Source organism: Larimichthys crocea, chromosome XXIII (assembly GCF_000972845.2).
Source record: "Larimichthys crocea isolate SSNF chromosome XXIII, L_crocea_2.0, whole genome shotgun sequence".
In the NCBI taxonomy this organism is placed as follows: domain Eukaryota; kingdom Metazoa; phylum Chordata; class Actinopteri; family Sciaenidae; genus Larimichthys; species Larimichthys crocea.
Window position 1 is genome coordinate 18,946,697 of NC_040033.1, and position 27,604 is coordinate 18,974,300.

The window sequence follows — 27,604 nt, forward strand, 5'->3', positions numbered from 1 at the left end:
ACACGATGTTAATTCATAGGATAAACATGAAAAGGTCCCCCTCCTCCTCAGCCGAGCTCTATCTGCCGATCACAGCGGGGAGTTTCACCATCCAGCCAGGATCATGAATGATTTAGTGCTTGGATGATCCAGGAACACAGCAATTCTTCCACAAAGAACACCCAGACTATGGAGGAACTGAAATCAGCCTCAGGCTATGAAGTTTACATTATTTCTGAATAAATACATGAAGAGTAATTTAATCACTTCTCATTGTGTGTTTGCATATTTGTGTAAAAGCACACCCTGTTGGTGTGAGAGGGGAAGTGACAGACCTGAGCAGTGAAGTGATTTAAATCTGAGAAAAATCAAACATCACACTGAGCTCATTACGTTTGTGTGCTTTTGTCAGTATTTTAAAGGGAATGAATTCATTTTCATTTTCATTTAAAAGAGTCTTTTTAATTATTAGTTTCAATGCTCTCTATTTCTATTTATATAAGTGAACAATCTTTTAAAAAATCCATTGCCTACTGTAGACAGTCAAGCTTGTGTTTAGCATGCAGTATTTCTTTGGCCAATACAGACCCATGACTTACACTCATGTGCTCTGTACTCTATTCAAAATTGTCTCATGTGGGCAAATAAATGAAACACAATAAGGTTTCCAATTTCAATTTATTATCCCTAGAGTACTGAACAGTACACAAAACGACAGTGTGTTTGAAACATACAGTGCTGCTGTAACATGGACAAACTGCATAGGCACTTACACAATCGCGCCTATGACTTCTTCTCAGCATGAAGTCATGAATAATATATACTCATTATATGAAAGAGAAAAGCAAAAGCATAAGACACATTTAGAGGCTCACCGTAGCAAAACATTTGAAAGTCTTTGGTTTAAGAAGCAAAACAACAGATCCATTCAGAAGTTTTTAGTTTAGCACATTTTTAACTTATTCTGTACAATAATGGGACACCATTGCACTTATTTAGCTTAGGTCAGGAGGGTTAATAAGGCTGCTACAACAGAGCTGTTGTTGCTGTTGTCAATGAAGTGACTTGTTCAGATAAATATTGTCTCCTTAATACACTTTTGAATGATTACTACAGTCATCCACACATCAACAGTGATGTGTGGTGTTACTAAGTGATCTTCCTCTGCCCCTTCCAAGTTTGCCTCTTGCCCACATGCAACCACCATAAATATTGATGAGATTCCTGTGCATGTTTAAGTACACTTAAATCAATCCGCAGTCTGTGCTCAAACCAAAGGAATCTCCTGAGGAATCATAAAGACAAAGAGAAACAGGACCATGCTTTCTATTTCCTGTACAGAATGACAGGTCGTCTTATGATCGGGACACCATGGAGGTCTAACACATACTAATGTTGGCACACTTTAGCTAATATATTTGTAAGTTGCTATTAACAGAACAACATGTGACCTTGTGTTGATTTTGAAAGGCAGTGTAATGTGTTTTGATTTCACACTACAGGTCAGACTTATATACAATATATACACACTTTGTTGAGAGAATGGTGCCAGGTACAAGTTCAATATCTTGGAATGCTTCTTTGGATTTTCATGTGGGTGACTGTGCTCCATCCTCAGGAGCTGTAGGGGGAGAATAGAACAGGAATGAAAGTACATCTTCCCTTATGTTTACTATATGTTATATGTTTGGATGACTTGAATACCCAGTGTATTCTCATCTTACCTGCTGTTGCCTCCTCCCTTAATGAGGTGGGACCTGTTGACACTGGGGTTCAAGAGAGAGGCTCCTGGCAGCTGGCCTGGTCTGATGGGCTTAGCTGGGTTAGACACAGAGGGGTAACACAGGTCACATACAGAAAGCAGGTTGAGACATCACATATGGTACACAGCTCTCGTTTTTTGTTTGAATATTAATAAATCATTTGTGGAAATACGCTTATTTACCTTCTTTCTGAGAGTTTACATGATACCACTCTCACATCTGTGTGTTCAGCTCAAGTTTAGAGGCGGGGGTTCAGTCAGCCTAGCTTAGCATAAAGAGTGGAAGCACGTACCCTGACTCAAAGCAAAGCTCTCTAATATTTAAGTTAGATCTTCTGTGTTTAATCTGCACACAAACAGAAACACACTAACAGTATGTGGTGTTAGTCTGAGTTATGTGCTGGAACTGTTTCTTGATGAACATTTATTAGTCTGTTGAGAAAGTCTGACAGACTTCGCTGCATCTGCCAAGAAATAGTTACAGAATGTACCTCACTGTAAAAGAACAAAACATTTCTGATTGTGTACGGATGAAACAAAAGACGTAGATGTATTGGTGAGCCTTTCCTAATTTAAACACACAGTCATATGAGTGCCATCAATGTTCTCATCTGACTCTTAGTGAGAAAGTGTATTTCCAAAAATGCCAAACTATTCCTTTAAGACTCTTTGGCATTGACTTGTTAAACAACCTTGTACACTGAACACCACGATTCACAACCGACCTATCTGTGCAGAGGGTCTCCTTCCCATGTTTTTGGGCTTCAAGGCATCCTTAATGCGCTCCATCTCCTGCTCGTAGCGCTTACGGTCGCGTGCTGCATTCTCTTTGGCCTCCCTCAGAGCAGACTCCAGAGCTTTGACCCGCTCAGCAGTGGCCCGCAGGCGCTTCTCCATTTTAGGAAGCTCACCACGAAGGTCAGCGTTGTCCCGTAGCAGCTGCAGAAGGGAAAACAGATAACACAAAAAGGGAGAGGACACAAGAGCGTGAAGCCTTTAGACATACAATCTGGTGAAAGTCAAGTCTATGCACTGTGGTGATTGTGTGTTTTACATATTGTTACCTGCTTGTGAGCTTTGGTGAGATGCTCGAGGTTGTTCTCCAGGAAGCAGATCTTCTGTTTCTGGGCAGTGCTGCCTTCGGTATCATCTGAGTCCATGTGAGCATTCTGCTGGAGCACAACACACTGCTTAATTCATGTTTTACATGTGCATTCATTTATCAATTAGTTCCTACAGCCTAGTATCCAAAGCCCTCTGAAATCCAAAGTGTCCCATGTGCAGCGAAATGAGGTGATAAGTAGCAGATTTTGGATGGGTACAACACTGCGTGTATTCTGTGTTTTCCAGGAGAGATTGCTTTGCTTTTGTTTATCTCATCATGCCTGGAGATGAGCGCCATGCCGGCGGCCTGGGTCCCTAATTTACAGCTGCTACCTTTGAAGAATCAGATGGCCTACTTATTGCAGACACTTTCTGTTGTGCTCCCCGGATTCATTAAAATTTCATCATGGTGCAAATTAAATGGATGGCAGCCAGTGCATGAGGAAAATATGTTTGTCTTGTTGCAGGTGAACGCCAAGGTTGGGACACCAAGGGTTAATGTGATGTTTCATGAGGTAGGAGTAAATCATGCACAAAACCTTACAGGATGTTGACTAAAGCGATAATGTACCATGAGCAGCTTACATACTCTCAGGACTTTTACCTTTTTCACTCTTGTGGCCAGGTCTTGAACAAAAAGCCTCCTGAGGTTGTGGAGTGTTTGCAGCTCTCGCGCCTGTGTAAAGGCAAATTAACTCAGTCCAGAGGAGAAAAAAAGACTTTACAGGAATGTTCATACAGGGTTGGTTCATCCAAGTTACATTTCAACGTCCACCCAAATATGAGCACTGAATAGTTTCATTTGTGGCGCTCTCAGATCCACCAATACAATTAATATCAGAGAGAACAGAACATAATTTAGCCTCAGATAGAATGATACTGCTCATCAATAAGAGAAAGCAATCATTCTGTGTACTGTACTAAAAAGTGACCCAATCACATACAGGTGTATTGTACTACTATATCCTGTACATTTAAAATAGTCTTCATACTGTGAATGCTTACATATTACCTGGGAAAGACTTACACATTCCTGCACAAACTGTATTTTGTTATGCACCAAAAACACCAAGACAAGTTCCTTGTATGTGAAAACCTACTTGGCAATAAACCTGATTCTGATAGACACTCTTCTTTGATTTAACGTTGGGAAGAGTTACTGTAGTTTACAAGAAATTAACTTATCATTTTATACTAACAGGAAATGCTGAATAAAACATATAAATGGATAACAAAAATGTTACTGAAGCTGTTTTACCACCACCCACAATTCCTCTGAATTCTTCCATCTGTAAGAACCTCCTACTTTTCTTTTGTGTATTGCAACAACTTATTGACCCTTATTGACCGTTGACTACTTAGTATGTAATATATATATATATATATATATATATATATACATACATATATATTTGGGACACAGCTTCAATTCAGAAGATTCTTATTTTACTCGTTTATGCAGATACACATCCTTAAAAGAGCATCTGGGATGATTTTTTGGTCACAACACTGCTCCTGCATTGAGATTTTGCGGTTGAATCTTTTAAATGTCACATTGTCAAATCTAAAATTGAAAAAAACCTAAATTCAAAACAAATTCTATTCACCCCCATTGGATTTATAAACAGATTAATACTTAATATATACGTAATTTGGGTGAACTCATCCTTTAACTGAACACAGATTTCAATGGACATGCCAATAACTGACCACAGTCTCCTCCAGTCCCTTCAGGTCCTGTCTGGCCTGCTCCCGCCGGTCTTGTAGTACCCTGTGCAACATAAGATAGAGGTTACTTACTGCATTTAGAATAATGTGAAACAGGCTGTATCAGACTAACATCGGGGCATTACGTGAGCTCCTGCAGCTGGCGGCTCTTCTCCTGGTCAGCGGCCTTGAGCTTGTCATGCTCCACCCTCAGCCTCTCCTGCTCCAGCATGATCTTCTGGTTCAGACTACACAGACATCAGCACTAGTATCAGCACTAAAGTATTGGTCACATTTAGAAAGAGAAGTGTGTGTGGTGTTGTGTCTTACTCCTGCAGCTCTGTGATGAGTTTCTCCTTGTTGTCCAGCTCGTCTCTCAGGCTGCTGATCTGTTTCTGATGGGTCTCTCTGTGAGACTGGATCTGCCTCTCCACAGCGTCCTGAAGATGCACCAGCAAACAGCTACAGTCACAACATTAGTTGGAGAACACACTTGTAAAGGGCAGCTTAGTGGTACAGTACCTTGACTTCATTGGCAGACTGGATCTCATTCTCCTTCTCCATGGTGTTGACTTTCTCTGGAAAGAGACAAAAAAGGTGATCCCCAGCCAGGAACAAGATTTATTTATTTATTTTTAGATTTTTTTAGATTAATCTCTGCTAATATAAAATAAAGTACGTTTTAAAGATACAAATGGCAAATACAAATAAACAAAAAGTCATAACATGCATTTCAGAACTAGATCAGACTTGCATATCTGTGTTTGGTGCAACAGTTTTTAAACAATTTTGTGGTATTGAACAAAACATCTGACTTTATATTCAGACACAAGAAAACTCTAAGCTGAAGTTACTCAACTCCCAGTGACATGAGAGACAATGAAAAACTTTTATTATTCTTGTATACGTAGTATTCATAGTATGAAATTTTCAATGTACGTATATAGAAATTCCATAATTTTAAATTCGACATATGTATATTGAAAATTGGGAGAGCATGTTTTAAAAAAAACTTTCTGGGGAGTATTCTGTACAGGGTTTGTTTGTAGATACCTATTTAATTTTAAACCAAATATACTTAAATCAACTGCTAGAGTTTGCTCAGTCAGGCTGAGTATAACAAGTTTTTCGTCATTGCAAGTTAAAAGACTTGAGAAGACCATGAGAGGGTTATTGTATAGTGGACTATGCCTACCTTGGGCTTTGATCCGGACTATTTCCTCATTAAGAGAATCCACATTTTCCTCCAGCTGTCTCTTCTTCTGCTCCACATTCTGGAGGGAGTCCGTCAGGGACTTTATCTTGGCTTCATGCTGAACACCAATAGAGAGAAAAGACATTATATTACTTTGTTATTATATTATTATACCATTATAAACTGTTGGCAGTGACAGTGTTCAACAGGAAAACCCCCATCAACGTACCAATATGTCCTTTGATTGATAACCACATGAGCCATTTTAATTAACTGCCACATTTGTCACTATGGTGACAGTATACATGACGGTGAGCAGCAGTTACCTGGGAGATACGGAGCTGGCAGGCAGTCAGCTCCGTCTCCATTGCCTCCATCTTCTGGGTGCTCTCTGCATGTGTGCTCTCCAGCTGTCTGCTGCGCTTCACCATCGTTTTTACCTCTGACTTCATCTTACTGATGTAGAGACGGGCCACAGTGAACTCTTCATCAATGAGGCCGCTGCTCTCTTGTTGCTGACAGGTCAGAAAAACATAGTTAGAAGATATGCTTTATGTTTTGGCTGTGTAGCAATAAGTAATGATATATAATACAGCTACAACTAATGATTGTTTTCAGTTGTTTGGTCCATAAATAGTGAAAAATGTTGATTACTGTTTGAGGACAAAAGAAACCAGAAAATATTCACATTTTAGAAGCTGAAACTAGAGATTCCTCAAAGAGTTTCTTCTTTAAAATGATAAAAAAAATAAGAGATTTACGTATTATCAACCAATGCCTAACCATTATAACTTAAAACCTTGTTTTTAAAACCAAACTGCATCAACAGAAAATTCAAAAGATAAAGACATGACAGTGTCTAGTGCCGCAACTAACAATCATGTTAATTACTTAATCTGGAAATACATTTTTCGATTCATTGAATTCTTGGGTGAAAATGTCCCAGATAACATGTTCAGATTGTTTGGTTTGACCGGTAGGTGAAAAATATCATTGCTGTCGACTTCTCTTATCTTAATTTTATTGACAATTGAAAAGATGTTTTGTTCCATTGTGTATGGTGATAGATAGAAGGAGCAGCGCTTTGGATGAATAACAGTTTGAGTTTTGACTCAAGGATAGACGACGAGCTCTGTGATCTTTCTGAACCGAGTTACGCTGATGCAGCACGTCAGTGTCAGATGGTCATTAACCTGGATTATGCTGATTTCAATCTAAAATAGTAAAATAGCTTTACCAACTGAGGTGGACAGAAACAAGAGAGTGTTAGAACCATTTACCATGCAAATCCACTTTCATTAACAATCCACGTGAACAGTTCACTGATGACTGTGTATAGATAGATTTACATTCAACTGTAATAAATATGTCTCATTATAATAGCTAGTTCCTGAGAAATTTTTTTTAGTTCATCCAAAAATGTATGTAAAAATTGTATAAACATGGTTTAATATGTTCATGTTTAGAATTATAATGACAATATAAAACTGGGCAAAACAGCAAATCCTGACACTCGAGGAACTGGAATTGTTAAGCTTTTGCTACTTTTGCTTGATAGACAAACAGTTATTAAATTATAAACATTGGTTTTAATTTCCTGCTGATTAATTCATTAATTGGCTAATTGACGGACTAATTCATTCATTAGCAGCACAGTCTGTCTGACAGCAATATAAAATCTCTGCAAGGTTAAATTCCCGCTTGGAGCATTTGAAGGCAATTTCCAATTTCAAAGTACATTTCCACAAGAGACACTCGACCTGTCTCTTCTGCCGAGGCATGGATTCTTTTTGATTTCTGGTTTATTTGTGAATTTCTGAATTTGAAAGTGTGTCATCATCATCAGGACTGGTAACCTTAATGTCGTTGCTTCCCACAGCGATGCCAATCTCAGCCAGGTCTTTGAGTAATGATGACATCATCTCAGTGACCCTCTTCTTCTGGTGGTTGGTCATCTCTTTCAGCTTCTGGAGTTCAGAGTCAATGGAGGCCAAGGAGCTCTGGTGTTTGGACAACAACATAAATAAATTCACACCTTACAAGGTGATCATGTGTACTCATTTCCATCATGAATTCAGGTGAAATAAAAAGTACCGATTTCTCATTCAGCTCCTCGCTGAGAGCCTCGAATTCTCTTGCTTTGTCCTCAACTTCCTGACTCTTCTGGTCATAGTTGACTGCCAGTTCCTCCAGGGCCTGAAGCACCTCCTTCACCTCTTCCTTGGAGGCTTCGTTCTCTGCCAGCAGCCGGTTTAGTTCTGTTTGCAGGGTGTCGTGATCACGGCGGGAGGAGGATAAGAGCTACGGGTGAAGATTAGACAGTGATGCTCAGTCTAGGAAGACTAGGAAGTCTGGAATTCATAACAGGATCTACAAAATACATTTCTGTGCAGCTACAAAACCTCATGTGTTCAATCTGTAAGCATCCACTGCTGTTTGCTTAGGGTGAGTTACAGTCTGACCTCTCATGCAGGGCTACTAATGGTCTGCTATCAGCTGTCAGGCTGGGTTTGTGCTAACAAGTATGGCTGGAGGGCTGAGACCCAGTAGGGGGGAGCTGAAAAGGGAGGGTAGAGGAGAGGAAGGGGGGAATTGTGTCACCTCCTCCTGGTCCAACATCTGTTGATTCAGCTTCTCCACCAACTGAGACTGCTGGTTGATCTCATCGTCCTGGAGGAAGAGCGTGATGGTGGAGATGAGAGAAAAAAGAAGTATAATATAATGCTCATTTATAAGAAATACTGCAGCAGCCAATCACTCCATCTGCTGGAAAACAGAGGTACTACATGTAAGTATGCCCTACAGAGAGTTATTAGCAACATTCAAATATAGGATTAGAAACATTATATATACTATTCCAAATTATTATATTTTTATATATTTTGATGATCTCAGTAGTAATTATTCACATATTAATGACAGTGATAAATGTGAGATCTGTTTTTAGAGTCTGTCTGTGATATTTTGGATAAACAACCCTGGACTAGTGAGGTGAAATATCTCAACACAGGTTACAAGCAAACATATAAAACACATATGACGTAGATATAGTGTGAGGTAGAATTTAACAAAGCATTTAAATCTCAGGTTTAGAAACAGGCAGGTTTAGTGAGTGAGAAGAGGAGTTTGCTTGTTACATTATTTAGGTGAGACATTACTCAATAATAATGATAAATTGCATCTTACAGGGATCCCTAAATGGATAATAACTACTCTTGTTTACTGGTATACTCGACAGTCTATGCAGGTTATCAGGTTTCATCTGTACCGTGGACATGCATGTAACACAGGGTGCATGGTGGCAATATTTTAATTAATCACCTTATGTATGGATAATTTGGTAACCCTTAGCACTGGCTGACAACATTTATTGAAGCTTTTCTCTTTTCTCTTATATTACAAGATACGATAATTATATTTCCCTGATTGCTTTTGTGTGTGTAAGTTTCAATATCTTAATATTTTTGATATATTAAGGACTGTATGAGCAAGCTGTTGTGAAGAAGAAGCTTTATTTAGAGCATTTTATACTCTGCTATATACTGCCCACCTGCAGTGCTTCAATAGGAAAAACAACATGCAGAGATTCAGCATAGCCTATAATGATGCCCTGAGACTTTTCACCAGTGCAACAGTATATTTAGTATATTCAGATGCCCCAAGTTATTGTTTTGCAATTCACAAATGTCTTAGCTATAAAGGCCTGGGTCAAGCTCAAGTGTCTAACTGTGTGTCCTTTACTAAATGTAAGTCCTCATATCCAGAGGTGATCATGTGAGGCATCATCTGTTGTCTGTCTGCTAGTTAGCTCTAATTAACAGGTTTGGTTGATTGGTTCAAAGTACATTGTCAGAAAAGTGAGCAGTTGATTTGTTGCACATACTTTAGAGCACCTTTCTTGAGAAAATACAAATAGATCCCTATACTATATTAAAAAGCTCAAACAAATGGTGTAACTAATAAAAACCTAAACAGAAATGAGCAAACACACTCTCAAACAATACAAGTTAAAAATGAATAGAACAGCTATCATAACTCTGGAGGTGTGAAGTGCATAGTAGATCTTTTCTCACCTTGTCATCCAGCTGTTTGTAGAGCTTGGCCATCTCTGCCTCATACTTCTCTTTCTCTGCATCGGTGAGTTTGACTCCAGGGAGGGTGCTGAGGGCAGGTTTGGGTGGTGTCTTATCATTGTTGAGTGCAGTGTCCAGGGCCTGGACCTCTGCTTTGGCCTTTTCTTTATCAAACTGCTCCTCTGCTGGAACACTCTCTCCTGGAGGGGGCAGCAGAAAGGCACATCAGTTCCAGTCTGTGTGGCTGCTCCCCTCCTCATTGTTCCTTCAATCAAATCATTGTTTTAAGATGAAGACCTGTGACAACTCTAGAGTTATCATGTCTTTAGATTTAGTATAAGGCAGACATGATCATGTACCTTTTTTTTAAGAGAACAAAGGATTCTTTCTTTAAGCATGTCCTCTTCAAGCCCCAAATAGAACCAGTGTGTGTGTGAGCTTAACTTTCATTTTTATCTCATCCATGCCATTATATACCAATGAGCTTTTACATGAGCATATGGAAGGTTCCCATTAAAAATCTATATTTCAGGACCTAATTAGCTGCTTCAGCTGGAAAGTCAGTTCTTTAAAAACACATTAGGAAAATATGCTGGGAAGGGAGAGGAGATGACAAGTATGAAATATATTCTCTGAACAAGTAGGCTACATTATCCTCAATTATTCTTAAAACATGTTCCCAGATCTCAGTGAGGACATATCAAGAAGAAAACAGATGTTTAGATAAACCTTGAAGGTCATGTTTAAAATGACCCACACCCACAAGTCATCATGTAGAATATGTACATGATGACACGGTCCTCACCGCCTCTCCAGCGGTTGAGCTCGGTCTCCAGCCAGGTGACTGTGTTTTTCAACGTCTTGTTCTTCTCCTTCTCTTTCTCCCACTTGCTCTTCCACTGTTCTGCGGTCAGCTCCACATTCAGACACACTGTGTTCTTGACGGTCTTTGCCCTGGTGAGACAGGAATATCACCAGCCACTTATAAATTGGGTTTCACTGTCTTTGTTTTTTCTTCTTCATCATTAAGGGGCTAATGCAGTCAGGGATAAGATCCCAAACCCATATGCTTGGTCAATTTTTAAAAAAATATTTCTTATGTTCAACTACTCTTACTGCAGACAACCTCATGAAAAAGTTTTTTTCTAGTAGGTTGTTAAAGGAATAGTTCAACAATCTTTCAATCTTTGCTTTACCGCCTGGAGTCGATGACAATCGATACCACTCTCATGTCTGAGTGTGTGTATGCTAAATATAAACCTTAGTGTAGCTGAATAAGACTGGGAGGAGGGAGAAAAACAAAGACTGACTAGTCTTTAAACAGCACAGTGATTCATCCTCCCTCCTCTGTAAAAGCTGTGACCAATCGCAAGTGCACAAATAACTGGTGCTCTTGTGACACAGACAGGCCTTTATCTGTGTGCATGATAATGTCAGGAAAATACCTTAATTTTTACCTTCAAAATGTTGCAGAACTGCTACAACTCTCATGTCATATCCTCAACATTGTGGAATCATTTCTGTGGGTGATAACTAGCTGTGGGCTGCTGGATACAGCAGAATCCTTCCTATTTTTGTCATAAAGTACATCAAAAGGGCATGACTACTGGTTAGATTTTTCATTATATGTAAACATAAATATAAATGTTTTTAAAACAAAGTAGTATTGCACTGACAAGATTGTTACCAGTGCAGATACAAATCACATCCAGTAGATCAGCCATGATGAGATTTACATTAAATGTAGTTTCTCTGTGAATGTTATGTTATGATTCCCATCACTGCCAGTGCAGTTTACTTGTTGTATGTGTGTGTATGTACCTCTGTCCAAACAGCAGCGTGGACCTGGTCTCAGAGTCATTGAAAGAGGAGGGTGAGCAGCAGATGACCATGGTGGTGCGACAGTTCCCTCCCAGGGAGTCCTGCAGGATCCTGGTCATCTTACTGTCCCTGTATGGCACATAGCTCTGACAGAGGACACAGATCAGAATCCAAAGGGCACACATGAAGTTCCTCCTGAGATCATCTATTCACAGTGTGGAATATCTTCATATTTAATTTTGGGTATACTGTATATTGTGTTTCATTTCCAAAGCTAAATTTATAGATTACACTTTATTGTTACTCATGTTAAATCTATAAAACCTCAGATGATCATATTTCCAACCCAGAAAAAAAGAAAATCTATCAAAATTATCCAGTCACTGACAAAAATCTAAATAATTTTAGTTGTTATGTCTTTCTCCTTTTAGTGAATACCGATAATGAACATTCTCTTTCTCAAACACACACTGTCTCACCGAACCCTCTGCCAGAGCTGAAATCACAATTCCCAGTGAAGACAGTGACTTGTTGATCATCTTGGCTTCATCCAGCACGGTGCCCTCCGCTCCAGTTTTACCCACCTTTAAAACACACAAACACAGGACTGTATCATTAGAAACACGTTCAGAATTACTCTGCACAGCTAATATTGTACATTCGATGACAGCAGGATACAAAATTAGATTATTGAAGTGGCCACTGCCAAAGGAAAGCAGCAGTTTGTCATTAAAGTTTCATGACATAAATCCACTCAATACAGACAGTTAATGGAGCCTTCAGGAGCAACAGAAATTAGAGTAAAACTGCTGAAAGTCAACAATGAAGATGACTAAGTTTAAAAGATCAAAGGAATAACTACAATGTCCCTGCTGTAACTCTGAACACAACAAACTACTAGATTTCTTTTGGCCTTTTTTAAGCTTTATTAGATAGAGACAGCTGAAGAGTGACAGGAATGTGGGGAGAGAGCCGCAAAGGGCCACAGGTCAGATTTGAACACTGGGCTGCTGCAGCAAGGCAGCTTCGTACATGGGGCAGATGCTCTACCGACTGAGCTAACCAACACCCCCAACAAACTACTTTTAACCATTTCACTGGATCAGGCCAAAGGTTTGGAAACAAATGGGTTTTAATTGTAATAGAAACGTGCAGATGCAGAAACTACTATGGAAACATACTTTCTCACTACCAGCCAGATCAACGAGGTAGAGCTTGCCAGTGAGTTTCTGTTCAGTCTGACTGTTTTCCTGCTTGATGTTGATGAGGAAGATGCTGTGACTCCTGGAACTGTGCTCATTCATGTCTGTCATCATACAAACACATGAAAAACACACAGACAGTTAGCATTGTGCTAGTCTTACATTATTGGTATCATTTATTAATAACACTCTAGTTATGTATAATTTGTATCAATAACAATCTTAATAACTAGTGTGCTATTAGTATAAACATATTATTTCTAAGTTTATTAATAAAATACGAAGACTTGAAACAAGTTGATTTTCACTGGAAACCAGTTGAATTATTCTTACTGCACTGGTTTCACTTATTTTAACGAAATCACACATTAGAGACCCAATTACAGACAAAAGACATTGCATGGTCATGGATGGTTATGATGATTTTTGCAGTTTGACATTAAATTATTATTATAGTATAGTGCTAATGACATCCAGCCTGTTAAACAGTCCAGTAATGTTATATGATGTCAGAGGAGCTTTGTTAAGTCTGAGAAAATAACCCTAATGATATCCTAGTGATGTCACAGTTTATTTTTTAGCTTGGGCCAGCCAGAGACTACAAATTTATGACAAAGTGTTCAAATAGGTTTAGAATTTGAATGACACAAATTACTCATTTCCTTATACGCTTTTATGTCGAGAGGAAGCAGTAAGAATCAAGATCTGGACAAAAGCAGAAGATCAGCAGAGCAAAGACTTTGTCTAGTATTTACAGTGTTTTGATAAGTTCTGACTCAGGGAACTGTGAGCTAATGTTCTATTATAACACACCCACAGCTGACTGATGTTTAGTGATAACAAATGACAAACATTTAATTTTAGAAAAAAAAAGTTTTATAAAAGCCTTTTGTCATAAATTGTGAAAATCAAAGATAATCCAAAGACACACCAAAGATTCAAACTAAGCTCAGGTTAGCTACAGTTTAAGTCAAGTGTCCAGGATTAAAAATACCAGACATTACATAGTGTATGTACAGTATGAACTGTGCCTATTTTTACTTCACTTTTCTTTCTTATTTGGTTGAGTGGGTAGCACAGACATCGGCCATTCTTGGCTGGTGGGAGTCTTGCTGCAGTCAGGAGACTCCGTGAGGTTGAACCCATGAGAGGCAGCCACACTGAATGCACTCACTGTATGAACTCACTTGTGACAGCCACGCTTCGGTTGTTTTTGCCTTCCTCTATGGTGTCCATGACCTCGTCAGGACTGCAAACAAAACGCTCGGTACAGCCCTGGAGACACATCACAAGGAAACACTGTGTTCAACAGCCCCGCAGCAGGCCGACTTTATAGAGAGACAATTATTAGCTAAGGAGACCATGACATATTGTATTAGGCTGATGCTCTCAGAGACAAAGTTATGAAGAGTGATCTTATTACTTAATTTTCTCTTCATTTCTTTATCTTATTAAACACAACTTATAGTTGAGAACAATATTAAAGAGAAAATATCCCATTCCATGAAACATGAATGTAAAAGTCTCTGCTGAAAAGTCATGTAACATACTCTCACCTCATCCTGCAGATCACAGTCAGAGCCATTGTTTTGATCATATTCTCTTATGTCATTCATAGCTAATGAATTACAAAGGCCCGGGACAAACTTGTGACTATATGATTGTGGGAAAACAGTTGATGCTGCACCTCAAACAACATTTCCCAATATGAAAATGAATTCCCACGTGTCTCACCTTGACATAGGGCACCCTGTTTTTGTCCTCATGTACAGAAAGGTTGGTCTTTGTTACTGTGGAGGAGAAAGAAAGTAAACATCATGTCTGACAGATACATCTTGTTTGCATCAGGGTCTGAATGATGATGAAAAGAGACCCAAAACATACCATCTAATAAGTCCCTGATTTTGTCCAAATAGACTTCAAAATATGAAACCTGCAAAGCAAAAGCTTCCAGTGAGACATGACCAACATTCTAATGTGTACCTGCTGATATTAAAAAAGCACCCGAACGCCTGGTTGAGATATTAACATACTTTAATATGAAACTCCAGGTTCTGATCCATGGAATAAATGTAGTTGAAGATGTCTTGAACAATTCTAGGAATGACACCCATCATATTTGGGTCATGGAGATTCCCCTTTGGAAGACAATTATATGAACATGCATAAACAAGACTGTATAAACAGAATCGCAGTCGTTATTTTTTAGCAGTACTGTCCAGTGGAAAAAGCACCCGCTAATGTGTTATATTACCTCCATTGTATGTGTTTTGCCAGAAGACGTCTGCCCATAGGCAAATATTGTTCCATTGTACCCATCCAAAACATCTGTACGACAAGACAAAGGGAACACATTTAGTATCAAGGTTTAGGTTTGCATTTACAGGATTTTAGTGTGTCAGCCACTGAGACTACATTTGTACTACACCTTTGACAATCTTCTGAGCCACAGCATTGTAGAATTCCTCCTGAGTTGTATTGGATTGGAACACACGGTCAAAGTAGTATGGTTTACCCTGCGAAGAAGAGGTGGCAATAATGACATGCCAACATGAATTTGCATGTTAACACACACACATAGTCCCCATAGGTTCCATGCATGTTAGCATACAGTACATGGCAGGACTTTCAACTAGGTAGTTTTTTGACCGAATTTTGGAAGATGGCTGCCTTTAACTTCTCTAAGTTGTTTAAGATCAGAGTGCCCTGTTCACCTGCCACACTCATTTTGAATGATTTGTCAAGGCTGGGTTTGACGCTGGACAAAAGAAGAGCATTGTTGGCTGGACTAAAAAAAAACTAGTTGCCACACATTGGAAACCTCCACATTCACTCTCTTTTCGAGCATGGGTTTTAACATATTTGGATATTGTTTATTTGGAGTTGTCAACAGCTAGGGTCCACGGAGCAAAAGAGTCAGCAATAGAAGCTTAGCATTCATTCCTAACTATCCTCCGTGGATTTCAGGTGTAATATGTGACTGAGATATGGAGTATGGAGGATATCCAGGGGGTGGGTGGGCTATATTTGGGGTTGTGTTTTGTTTTTGCTCTGACTTTATTATTTTTTCATATTTTATTTATTTATTCATTTATTTTCATTATTTTATTTTAGTTGTTTATTCATATGTATCTGTATATATGCATATGCATAGGTATGTATGTGAATGTATATTTTTGTAACATACATATACCTATCTATTTTTCCTTAAAATAAAATTAAAATTTGATCACAAAAACTAGGTCGTTTTTTCTTTTTTTATACAATTACTTTCAGTCTCATAAAATTATGAAATAACCAAGAGCAGTTTGGTCATCCATGTGCACAGATTCATAAACTGTAGCATGTGTTCGTAAAACAATAAGATTTCAAACCAGGATCTCTGACTTTCAAAATTAAAGGCGGGGAGTAGATGGTGTTATTCCGTTCATTTCAATTAATACTTGGTGTCAAGAAAAATGAGAGACCCATAACAGCATATATGGTATAAGTGCACAAGTCTTATTTGATTGTTAATATAATATAATGATAATTAATATGCCTATAGGCCAGGGGGTGGTTTGAGTTACCCTGTTGACCTGTTCTAAAAAGTCTGAATACACTGAATTTAAGTTAGAAACAATGTCCTCATTTCATTTCATTTCATTTCTCTTTGATTGCATATACAATCAAAGAGAAAAGCCCCTGGCCTCTCACAACATCGCAACACTTTATCCACATATCCTGCTTTATCGTTTTTACTCTAAATGAGACCATAATTTACAGAATGAACATAATGATGTGTGGAAGAAGATGGAATGAGATGATGAACTCGTCAAACCATTTTCTCATAAGCTTACAGACCATCGAACTGGCGTCTCGTCCTGCTCTCTTTAAAGGTAAAGTGATTTATTCAGACATATGTTGGACCTTGTTTATTAACTATTTATTACTATTTAATAACTGGTGATTAGCTAGTCACATTAAATTGTTAGAACTTTGCATGAAGTTTGGTTCATTAAGTTTTGTTATTTGTAACTCAAAAAAGAGAGACACTATAAAAGAACTCTAGACAAAATCTATCCGTAGCACAATTAATACAGTTAAGAACACTTAAATATATTTCCATAGTCATGACTGACTGACTGACTGACTGACTGACTGACTTTCACTAAATGGAAAGAGCTGAGTTCCATTTATCTTCTGATGATCCCACAGCTGTTAATAAAAGACTCACCGCAATCTGCACGCAGTCATCTCCTTGAAATTTCGGGATGTATTTGTCTCCCCGGGCCACCTCCGAGCTATTCAGCGGCCTGAAACGGCACACCACCTTGATAGAGGTCTCCGCCGCGTCCGCCATCTCCGCCGCTGTGGGTGGATGGAGCGCTGCGTCCTCCCGTCAGTCTGACAGCTACAGAAAAACAGGTAGCCACAGACAGACCGCGCCCCTAACTGAGATGCTTCGGCTGACTAGAAACTGTCCTAAAATATTCCTCATAAGTTCCCCAAAAAAACAGATCATGAACGTTGGTGCAGCTGAACCTCGTATTTACAGATCAGAACTTCAGCTGTGTAAAGAAGAAAACTTCTCAGATCTTAGAGTTTAGAAACACACACTAAATACTATATATCTGACACACAACTGCTCTTGTAATAAAATATAAGATGAGGTAGAACTTAAAAAGAAAGAAAGTACACCACTGATCAGAATGAATAAAACACAGCCGGCATCAGGGTGGGACATCAGCGTTTAGAGCGCATGTCAAATGAATAGAACTGTCACATGGTATTACAGGATCTGACAAACACTTTTTATAGATTATTGATCTCTGCAGACTGTCTATGTGCTTACAGTGTGCAGGTTTAATAGAATGAATACAGAGAAATGACCATGAGTTTATTTTTAATATTGTCTAACCATCATGTCTCTAGAATTGTGTGTGGTTTTATAAGATCAAGTTATGTAATGTAGCACAAGTTCTCTGAAGACTAATTGACCTGAGGGGTATTGCACAAAACAAGAATAAAGAAATCCAGGATAATTGAGCAGGCGCGGCTTGGCCTAGTCTGCTCAGCTCATCCTGGTTTAATTGGTTGCACATTTGCCGAGCGCGACTATGTTAAACCAGGTGAAGATATTTGGGATAAGTGCGTGTTCACGGCCTCGCGATCGCTCACAGAATCACCGATGGGAACATGGATAAAAGTCGCGCTTCACACTTCACGGCCACTGAACAACAGCTCCTGATAGAGTACTATGAAGAGGTGAAAGAGACCATACGAAAAATAGGCAATACCAAGCCATAATTAAAGAACGCGAGAAAGCCTGGCAGACAATAGCGGACTGATTAATGTCCTCCGACATGCCAGGCCAGTAAACTCTTTTTAATCTGCACATTGTGCACCAAAGACTGCATCTGCCTCTTCTTTCCCAGCACCTTTGCCTTGAGACAATGAGGCTGTCCTCTAGACCTCAGATAGAACAAATGACCATCCGTGAAAAGTAAAAAAAAAAAGAAAAAAAGTGATGATTAGGAGCAACTAGAAATAAGATATGTATGTGTATTTAATATGAAAGCTATTTCATATTTTAATAATTTCTCATGTCAATGCTAATCAAATTTTGGCAGGTGAAAAAGCCCATATTGTGTTGTAATGGTCCTTTAAAATAATTCCAGGTGTCCTGTGAGCTCTAGTGTTTATATTATGAAGCTTATGAATGAGATCAAGAGATCAAGTCATATTTAGACAGAAATCACCTTTAAGTAACTGTATTTGGCCTTCAATCATTTTTTTGGCAGGTGCAAAAGCACATTTTGTGTTGTAATGGTCTCTTTAAAGAATTCCAAGTTGTCCTGTGAGCTCTAGTGTTTATATTATGAAGCTTATGAATGAGATCAAGTCATATTTAGGCAGAAAACACCTTTGAGTAACTATACTATGCCTTCACTCAGTTTTTGACAGGTGAAAACTGATTGAAAACTGCAAAACACACATCCCAAACATCCCAAACATGGGAAGCAAATACTATGAAAGCCCCAGATCAGATAAAAAACAATGCAGTCACGAGGATCATTGCAAAAGTTATCAAATCAAATCTTTACTTTGTGTGTATCTGCATATTATGACCGTTTCATCCAGAGAAAAGCAGACGGTTTTGCGTTACCACTCAACAGGCTGCTGTGCGCGCTCCTGCAGCCGGAAGTCAGATTCTGGCAGACAATCACTTTTTGGCATGACACGGACTTAATGCGTAAGTCATCCAAAACTGTACAATTAATAAGCAGTGCTCCACTGGAACTGTCATAATTGGCTACAATTAAAGGACTAAAGGAGTTACTTGTCAAGTCCACTAATCAACTGCTGTACACTTTACTTGAAAAGTGGAAAGTAGAGGCGCATGTTACTCAGGAAATGTAGAGTATGATTAAGTGCAAACAATTATCCACAATGTGTCATTTAATCTATTTTCCTCATGTTACGTTTTTTATCTATTATCTTTCTATTCTTCATAGAGAACAAACTTGTCTGGCCATAAAAGGACCTTGCAGCAAGTTAAAATTAAATATAAGAACATTTTGCAGGCTGGTAAGTGACTTTAAAGTAAATAACAGTGAACAAATAAGGTGAATAGATTAGGTGTCTGCTGACATGTTGAATGTCTGTATGATTGTAGCAGTTTAAAAAAAGCCCATAGAACTGGCACAGGGGGCGGCCCACCAAGCTAAGATATGACCCCAGCAGAGGAGCTGGCACTCCATTTAAATAAAGGGCAATGTAGAGTATGATTAAGTGCAAACAATTATCCACAATGTGTGTCATTTAATCTATTTTTCTCATGTTACATTTTTTATCTATTATCTTTCTATTCTTCATAGAGAACAAACGTGTAAGCTGGCACTCCATTTAAATAAAGGGCAGAGTCCTGCAGAATCCTGCAGTAAGAGAATGGCTTGCTGTATTTTTGGACCCAGCAGCCTATATAAATATCATATCTTAATCCATCACCTGAGAATCTGTATCTCTCAATGATGAGATGGTCTCCAAAGGCCAATGGGTCTGACCTGTCCCAGAAGACTCTTTCATGCCTAAATGCTCGTCTAAGGATTAGGGCTTCCTCATCCAGTACATCCTCCAAAAAAGGGCAAGCCATTCTGAAGAGGGAACAGGTTAGTGGGAGTTGGACCCATATATACTACTACCTTGAAAACACCTTTCATCTCACATCTCAGTTACTGCAATAAAACACATATTTATGAAAACGCTGACAGCAATCTGACAAGCAGTCTTCAATAGCATAGCAATATAACACTTGGCCTGAGTAATAATACTACCACTTGAATCAATATAAAAAGACGTTTGCAATTACAAACAGCCAACAGATTTAAATGAAATGAGAAATGACTATATATGTGTAGTGGTATGAGGCACCACTGCCACATTGAACATGAACTTGCTGCATTACGCTCTCTCTGGGTTATCAGCCAATCGTGCCGTGGGCAGAGGGGATAAAAGCGTAGACATATATACATAGACGCCGCATTGAGCGGGTTGGTCGTGTCACGTTAACGTGTCCGCCATATTGGAAATGGCAGATCTGCCCGTAAACTAATACAAGGAAATGGACTGAACTTCATAAAGCGCCTTTCTACAAAGTTCTTTAAGTTAATGTCTCTTATACACCCATTCACACACACACTAATATAGGCCATATAGCCACGGCTACATTGCGACCGCTGCTTCGCTGCTATATTGTTGCCGCTGCTACTGTTGCTGCCGCTCTGTTGCTTGGGTTCAGCCAGCTGACTGACCGACTCGTTTCCTACGGCTGACTCTGAGCGTGCGTGTGTGTCCAGAGAGCTTTGTTAAGTCTGAGAAAATAACCCTAATGATATCCTAGTGATGTCACAGTTTTATTTTTCTAGCTTGGGCCAGCCAGAGACTACAAATTTAGACAAATGTTTCAAAATAGTTTAAATTTGAATGACACAAATTACCATTTCCTTATACGCTTTTATGTCGAGAGGAAGCCAGTAAGAATCAAGATCGTGACAAAGCAGAAGATCAGCAGAGCAAAGACTTTGTCTAGTTTTACAGTGTTTTGATAAGTTTGACTCAGGGAACTTGAGCTAATGTTTCTATTATAACACACCCCCGCTGACTGTGTTTAGTGATAATACAACATAATGAAAAAACAACATTTTTTCATAACTGAAAACAAAGTTTAATCACACCAGTACACACCACAGACACAGATAAGTCTGGCCATAATACTCTCCCAGGTTAGCTCAGCTTTACTCAGTGTCGCGCTTCCCAGCCAGACCATTCTGTGTCTGTCCAGTGTGTGCCTTATTTTTCTTCACGTTTTCTTTCTTATTTGGTTGGTGGTACCAGGCCCGGCCTTCTTGGCTGGTGGGGATCTTGCTGCACGTCAGGGACCTCCGTGGGTTGACCCCATGGGCCCCACTGAATGCCCCACTGTAGGAACTCACTTGTGACGCCACGCTTCGGTTGTTTTTGCCTCCTCTTGGTGTCCATGACCTCGTCAGACTGCAACCCGGTACTACAGCCCTGGAGACACTCACAAGGAAACACTGTGTTCAACAGCCCGCAGCAGGCCGACTTTATAGAGAGACAATTATAGCTAAGGAGACCATGACATATTGTATTAGGCTGATGCTCTCAGAGACAATTTATGAAGAGTGATCTTATTACTTAATTTTCTCTTCATTTTCTTTATCTTATTAAACACAACTTATAGTTGAGAACAATATAAAGAAAAATATCCCATCCATGAAACATGAATGTAAAAGTCTCGCTGAAAAGTCATGTAACATACTCTCACCTCATCCTGCAGATCACAGTCGGAGCCATTTGTTTTGATCATATTCTCTTATGTCATTTATAGCTAATGAATTACAAAGGCCCGGACGAAAACTGTGACTATATGATTGTGGGAAAACAGTTGATGCTGCACCTCAAACAAACATTTCCCAATGAAAATGAATTCCCACGTGTCCACCTTGAACATAGGGCACCCTGTTTTTGTCCTCATGTCCAGAAAGGTTGGTCTTGTTACTGTGGAGGAGAAAGAAAGTAAACATCATGTCTACAGATACATCTGTGTGCATCGAGGTCTGAATGATGATGAAAAGAGACCCAAAACATACCATCTAATAAGTCCCTGATTTTGTCCACAAAGACTCAAATATGAAACCTGCAAAGCAAAAGCTTCCAGTAGACATGACCAACATTCTAATGTGTACCTGCTGATATTAAAAAAGCACCCGAACGCCTGGTTGAATATTAACACTTTAATATAAACTCCATTTCTGATCCATGAATAAATGTAGTTGAAGATGTCTTGAACAATTCTAGAATGACACCCATCATATTTGGGTCATGGAATTCCCCTTTGGAAGACAATTATATGAACATGCATAAACAAGACTGTATAAACAAATCGCAGGTATTTTTTAGCAGTACTGTCCAGTGAAAAAAGCACGCTAATGTGTTTAATACCTCCATTGTATGTGTTTGCCAGACGTCTGCCCATAGGCAAATATTGTCCATTGTACCCATCCAAAACATCTGCGAAAAGACAAAGAACACATTTAGTACAAGGTTTAGGTTTGCATTTACAGGTTTTAGTGTGTCACCACTGAGACTACATTTGTACTACACCTTGACAATCTTCTGAGCCACAGCATGTAGAATCCTCCTGAGTTTGTATTGGATTGGAACACACGGTCAAAGTAGTATGGTTTTACCCTGCGAAGAAGAGGTGGCAATAATGACATGCCAACAGAATTTGCATGTAACACACACACATAGTCCCCATAGTTCCATGCATGTTAGCATACAGTACATGGCAGACTTCATTAGTTTTTGACCGAATTTGGAAGGGGCTGCCTTAACTTCTCTAAGTTGTTTAAGATCGAGTCGCCTGTTCCTGCCACACTCATTTTGAATGATTTGTCAACTGGGTTTGACGCTGGACAAGAAGAGCATTGTGTGGCTGGACTGAAAAAAAAAACTAGTTGCCACACGTTGGAAACCTCCATCATCTCTTTCGAGCATGGGTTTTAACATATTTGGATATGTTATTTGGAGTTGTCAACAGCTGGGTCCACGGAGCAAAAGAGTCAGCAATAGAACTGTCGCATTCATTCCTAACATCTTCGTGGATTTCAGGGGTATATGTGACTGAGATATGAAGTATGGAGGATATCCGGGGGTGGGTGGGCTAATTGGGGTTTGTTTTGTTTTTTGCTCTGACTTTATTATTTTTTCATATTTTATTTATTTATCATTTATTATTTATTATTTTATTTTACTGCTGATATTGCATATGCATAGGTTATGTATGTGAATGTATATTTTTTTGTAACGTGCATATACCTATCTATTTTTCCTTAAAAATAAATTAAAATTTGATCACAAAAACGAGGTTTTGTTTCTTTTTTCTACAATTACTTTCCCTCAGAAAATATGAAATAACCAAGAGCAGTTTGGTCATCCATTGCACAGATTCTAAACGTAGCAAGTGGGTTTATAAAACAAAGATTTCAAACCAGATCTCTTGACTTTCAAAATTAAAGGCGGGGAGTAGATGGGTTATTCTGTCATTTCAATTAATACTTGGTGTCAAGAAAAATGAGAGACCCTAACAGCATATATGGTATAAGTGCACAAGTCTTATTTAATTGTTAATATAATATAATGATAATTAAGATGCCTATAGGCCGGGGGGTGGTTTGAGTTACCCTGTTGACCTGTTTAAAAAGTCTGAAGTAGACGAAATTTAAGTTACGTTAAAAAGTACAGAGGTGGGAAGTGCCGTGCGGGGGGGAGTGGGGGGTCGGAGCGAAATGGGCAAACAGAAGGCACGACGGTAATGAATGGGCGTGGTACAAGATAACAAAAAGAGAAAAGGAGGAGAGCCCCACTGATGGCCGAAATCGAAGGATCGGGAAAACGGTTCAGCAAGAGGGCAGCATGTTAGTGAGTGACAGCCGGGGTATGCCTGAAATAACATAAGAGTGAAATGTATGAAGAGCCGGGTGTTTTTACGTGGAAACGAGGAGCAGAGATGAGGAATGACCATGAGAAGAAGTGGAATTAGAAAGGAAAGAAAAGGATGGGGAATCAGTGGTCGAGGAATAAAAGTTTTGGAATATAATGATAAAATAAGGAGGGATAGAACATAAGGATGACGTGGTGAACATAATATAAGGTTCATACAGGATATGAATAAAACTCTAAAGAAGTATACGAACAAAGAGAGGACACAAAAAGGGACTTCTAAAACTGTCGAAACAAATGTAGCCAAATGCTCACGGCTTAGCATCACTGTTTTCAACACTCAATAACGAGATCCAACTGATTTCTTAGCAGATATGCACCATAATGAGTGTGTGAGGGGGAAAGAAGGACCGGAATGAGATTATGATAAACCACGTCAAACCCATTTTCCTCATAAGCTTACAGACCATCGAACTGGCGGTTCTCGGCTGCTTCTTTAAAGGTAAGTGATTTTTCAGACATTTATTGTTGGGACCTGTTTATTAACTATTTTCTTACTATTTAATACTGGTGATTAGCTAGTTCACCATTAAAATTGTTAGAAACTTGTGTGAAATTTTTGGGTTCATTGAGTTTGTCTATGTGTAACGCAAAAAAGAGGAGGACACTATATAAAAGAACTCTCTAGCCAATTCTCTCCGTTTAGCATAGCACCATTAATTACAGTTTAATGAACACTTAAATATATTTCCATAGTACATGGACGGACTGACTGGACTGACTGGGCGTGGTCTGAACTTTCACTAAATGGAAGAGCTGAAGTTCAGATTTATCTTATGATGATCCCACAGATGTTATTAAAAGTACTCACCGCAATCTGCAACGCAGGTCACTCTCCTTGACAATTTCGGGATGTATGTGTTCTCACCGCGGTCCACATCCGAAGCTATTCAGCGTGGCCCTTTGAACGGCCCCACAACCACTATGATAAAGAGGTCTCCGCGCTTACCCGGGCCATCTCGCGCTTGTGGTGGATGAGCGCTGGCTCCTCCCGTCAGTCCTACAAGCTTACAAGAAAAACAACAGGCATGCCCACAGGACACGACCGCGCCCCTAACTGAATGCTTCGCTGACGTAGGAAAAGCTGTCCTAAAATATCTCCTCATAATTCCCCAACAAAAAAACGATTCATGAACCTTGGTTGCCAAGCTTGAACCTCGTAATTAGCGATATCAGAACTTTCAGTCTGTGTAAACGAAGAAAAACCTCATCACTCCTAGAGGTTAGAAGAACACACACTAAATACTATCTTAGCTGACACACAACGCTGGCTGTACAAATATAAGATTAGGTAGTAACTTTAAAGAAAGATAAGTACACCATCTGCTCAGAATGAATAAAAACACACGCCGGCATACTAGGTGGGACATCCAGCGTGTAGCATCGCATTGGCAATTGAATAGAAACGGTCACATGGTATTATCCAGGATGCTGACAACACTTCATAGAATTATTGCGCTGCAGACTTCTATGTGCTTACAGTGTGAGTTTAATAATGAATACAGAGAAATGACCATGAGTTCTTTTTTGAATACGGTCTAACCTCTGTGCTGTAGAATGTGTGTTGGTGTTTGATAACGACAATTTAGGATAATGTAGCACAAGTCTCTGACGGACTCATGACCTGAGGGTAGGGTTCACAAACAAGAAGAAGAAAATCCAGGACGAATGAGCAGCGGCGCGGCTGGCCAGTCTGCTCAACTCCTCCTGGTTTACATTGGTGCCATTTGCCGATGCCGACATGTTTAAACCAAGGTGAAGATATGGGATAAGTGCTTTCCGGCCTCGCGAGCGCTCACAGATCGACCGATGGGACACAGGATTAAAGTCGCGCTTCACACTTCACGGCCACTGAACCACAGCTCCTGATCCAATAGTCCTATGAAGAGGTGGAAAGCGACCCAAACGAAAAAATAGGCAATACCCAGCATAATTAAAGAACGCGAGAAAGAGCCTGGCAGACCAATTCGGAACTGACTTAATGGCCGCCGACAGGCCAGGCCTAGTAGTAACGCTTTTTTTAATGCCCCACATTGTTGCACCAAAATGATCTGCCTCTTCTCTTGCCAGCACCTTGCCTTGAGACAATGAGGCTGTCATCTAGACCAGATATGAACAAATGCACCTATCCGTGAAAGTAAAAAAAAAAAAAAAAGAAAAAAAAGTATGATTATGGGACAACTAGATAAGAAGATTATGTATTGATTTAATAGTGAAAGCTATGCATATTTTAATAATTTGCTCCATGTCAATGCTAATCAATTTTGGCATGTGAAAAAGCCCATATTGTGTTGTACTGGTCCTTTTAAAGAATTCCAAGGGTCCGTGGCTCTAGTGTTATATATGATGAAGCTATGAAGAGATCAATCATATTTAGGCAGAAAACACCTTTGAGTAAATAGCCTTCACTCAGTTTTGACAGGTGAAAAACTGATTGAAACTGCAAAACACATCCAAACATGGGAGCAAATACTGATGAAAGCCCCAGATCAGATAAAAAACAATGCAGCTCACGAGGATCATGCAAAGTTATACAATCAAATCTTACTTTGTGGTGTATCTGCATATATGACCGTTTCATCCAGAGAAAGGAAGCAACGGTTGTGGTACCGCTCAACAGCTGCTGTGCGCACTCCTGCAGCCGGACAGTTCGGCAGACAATCATTTTTGGCATGACAGACAGACTTTAATGCGTAAGTTCATCCCAAAACTGTACAATTAATAAGCAGTGCTCCACTGGAACTGTCATAATTGGCTACAATTAAAGGACTAAAGAGTTACTTGTCCAGTCCACTAATCAACTGCTGACACTTTACTTGAAAAGTGGAAAGTAGAGGCGCATGTTTACTCAGGAAATGTAGAGTACGGAGATGGACGTTTTTTATCTATTATCTTTCTATCTTCATAGGAACAAACTTGTCTGGCCAATAAAAGGACCTTGCAGCAAGTTAAAATAAATATAAGAACATTTGCAGGCTGGGTAAGTGACTTTAAAGTAAATAACAGTGAAACAAATAAGGTGAATAGATTAGGTGTCTGTGACATGTTGAATGTCTGTATGATTGTAGCAGTTTAAAAAAAGCCCATAGAACTGGCACAGGGGGCGCCACCAAGCTAAGATAGACCCCAGCAGAGGAGCTGGCACTCCATTTAAATAAGGGGCAAATTGTATATTCTGACATAAGTGCAACAATTATCCACAATGTGTCATTTAATCTATTTTTCTCATGTTACATTTTTATCTATTATCTTTCTATTCTTCATCGAGAACAACGTGTAAGCTGGCACTCCATTTAAATAAAGGGCAGAGTCCTGCAGAATCCTGCAGTAAAGCAATGGCTTGCTGTATTTTGGACCCAAGCAGCCTATAAATATCATATCTTAATCCATCACCTGAAGAATCTGTATCTCTCACTATGAGATGGTCCCAAAGCCAATGGGTCGACCGTCCCAGAAGACTTTCTGCCTAAATGCTCGTTAAGGATTAGGGCTCCTCATCCAGTACATCCTCCAAAAAAGGCAAGCCATTCTGAAGGAGGGAACAGGTCAGTGGGAGTTGAACCTAACCTATATCTATATCTATAGAATCTATATCTCTATATCATATATATATATATATATAGTAATATATTGATAATATATATATATATATATATATAATAGTATATATATTCTTGCCCTCATCACATATATG

The 27,604-nt window shown here is 39.2% G+C and overlaps 1 protein-coding gene across 2 annotated transcripts; it reads right to left on the reverse strand.

Moving 5' to 3' along the window:
* Positions 1-615: 615 nt before the first annotated feature.
* Positions 616-17,403, reverse strand: LOC104926299 (kinesin-1 heavy chain). Of its 2 annotated transcripts, none has more exons than XM_019252880.2 (26): positions 17,060-17,403; positions 15,272-15,359; positions 15,098-15,171; positions 14,877-14,981; positions 14,728-14,776; positions 14,578-14,633; positions 14,031-14,118; positions 12,823-12,947; positions 12,121-12,225; positions 11,642-11,787; positions 10,626-10,774; positions 9,821-10,020; positions 8,349-8,417; positions 7,842-8,048; positions 7,604-7,747; positions 6,074-6,262; positions 5,748-5,865; positions 5,075-5,130; positions 4,883-4,992; positions 4,699-4,800; positions 4,556-4,616; positions 3,450-3,521; positions 2,806-2,910; positions 2,467-2,680; positions 1,704-1,797; positions 616-1,600 (listed from the first exon to the last, which is right to left on the reverse strand). In XM_019252880.2, exons 1-26 carry the CDS (start codon positions 17,183-17,185, stop codon positions 1,594-1,596), a joined length of 2,859 nt encoding a protein of 952 aa, XP_019108425.1. In that variant the 5' UTR covers positions 17,186-17,403; the 3' UTR covers positions 616-1,593. The 2 variants fall into 2 exon arrangements, with proteins under 2 accessions (XP_019108425.1, XP_027129849.1); XM_027274048.1 differs by having other exon boundaries at positions 2,806-2,913.
* Between the last annotated feature and the right edge of the window lie 10,201 nt (positions 17,404-27,604).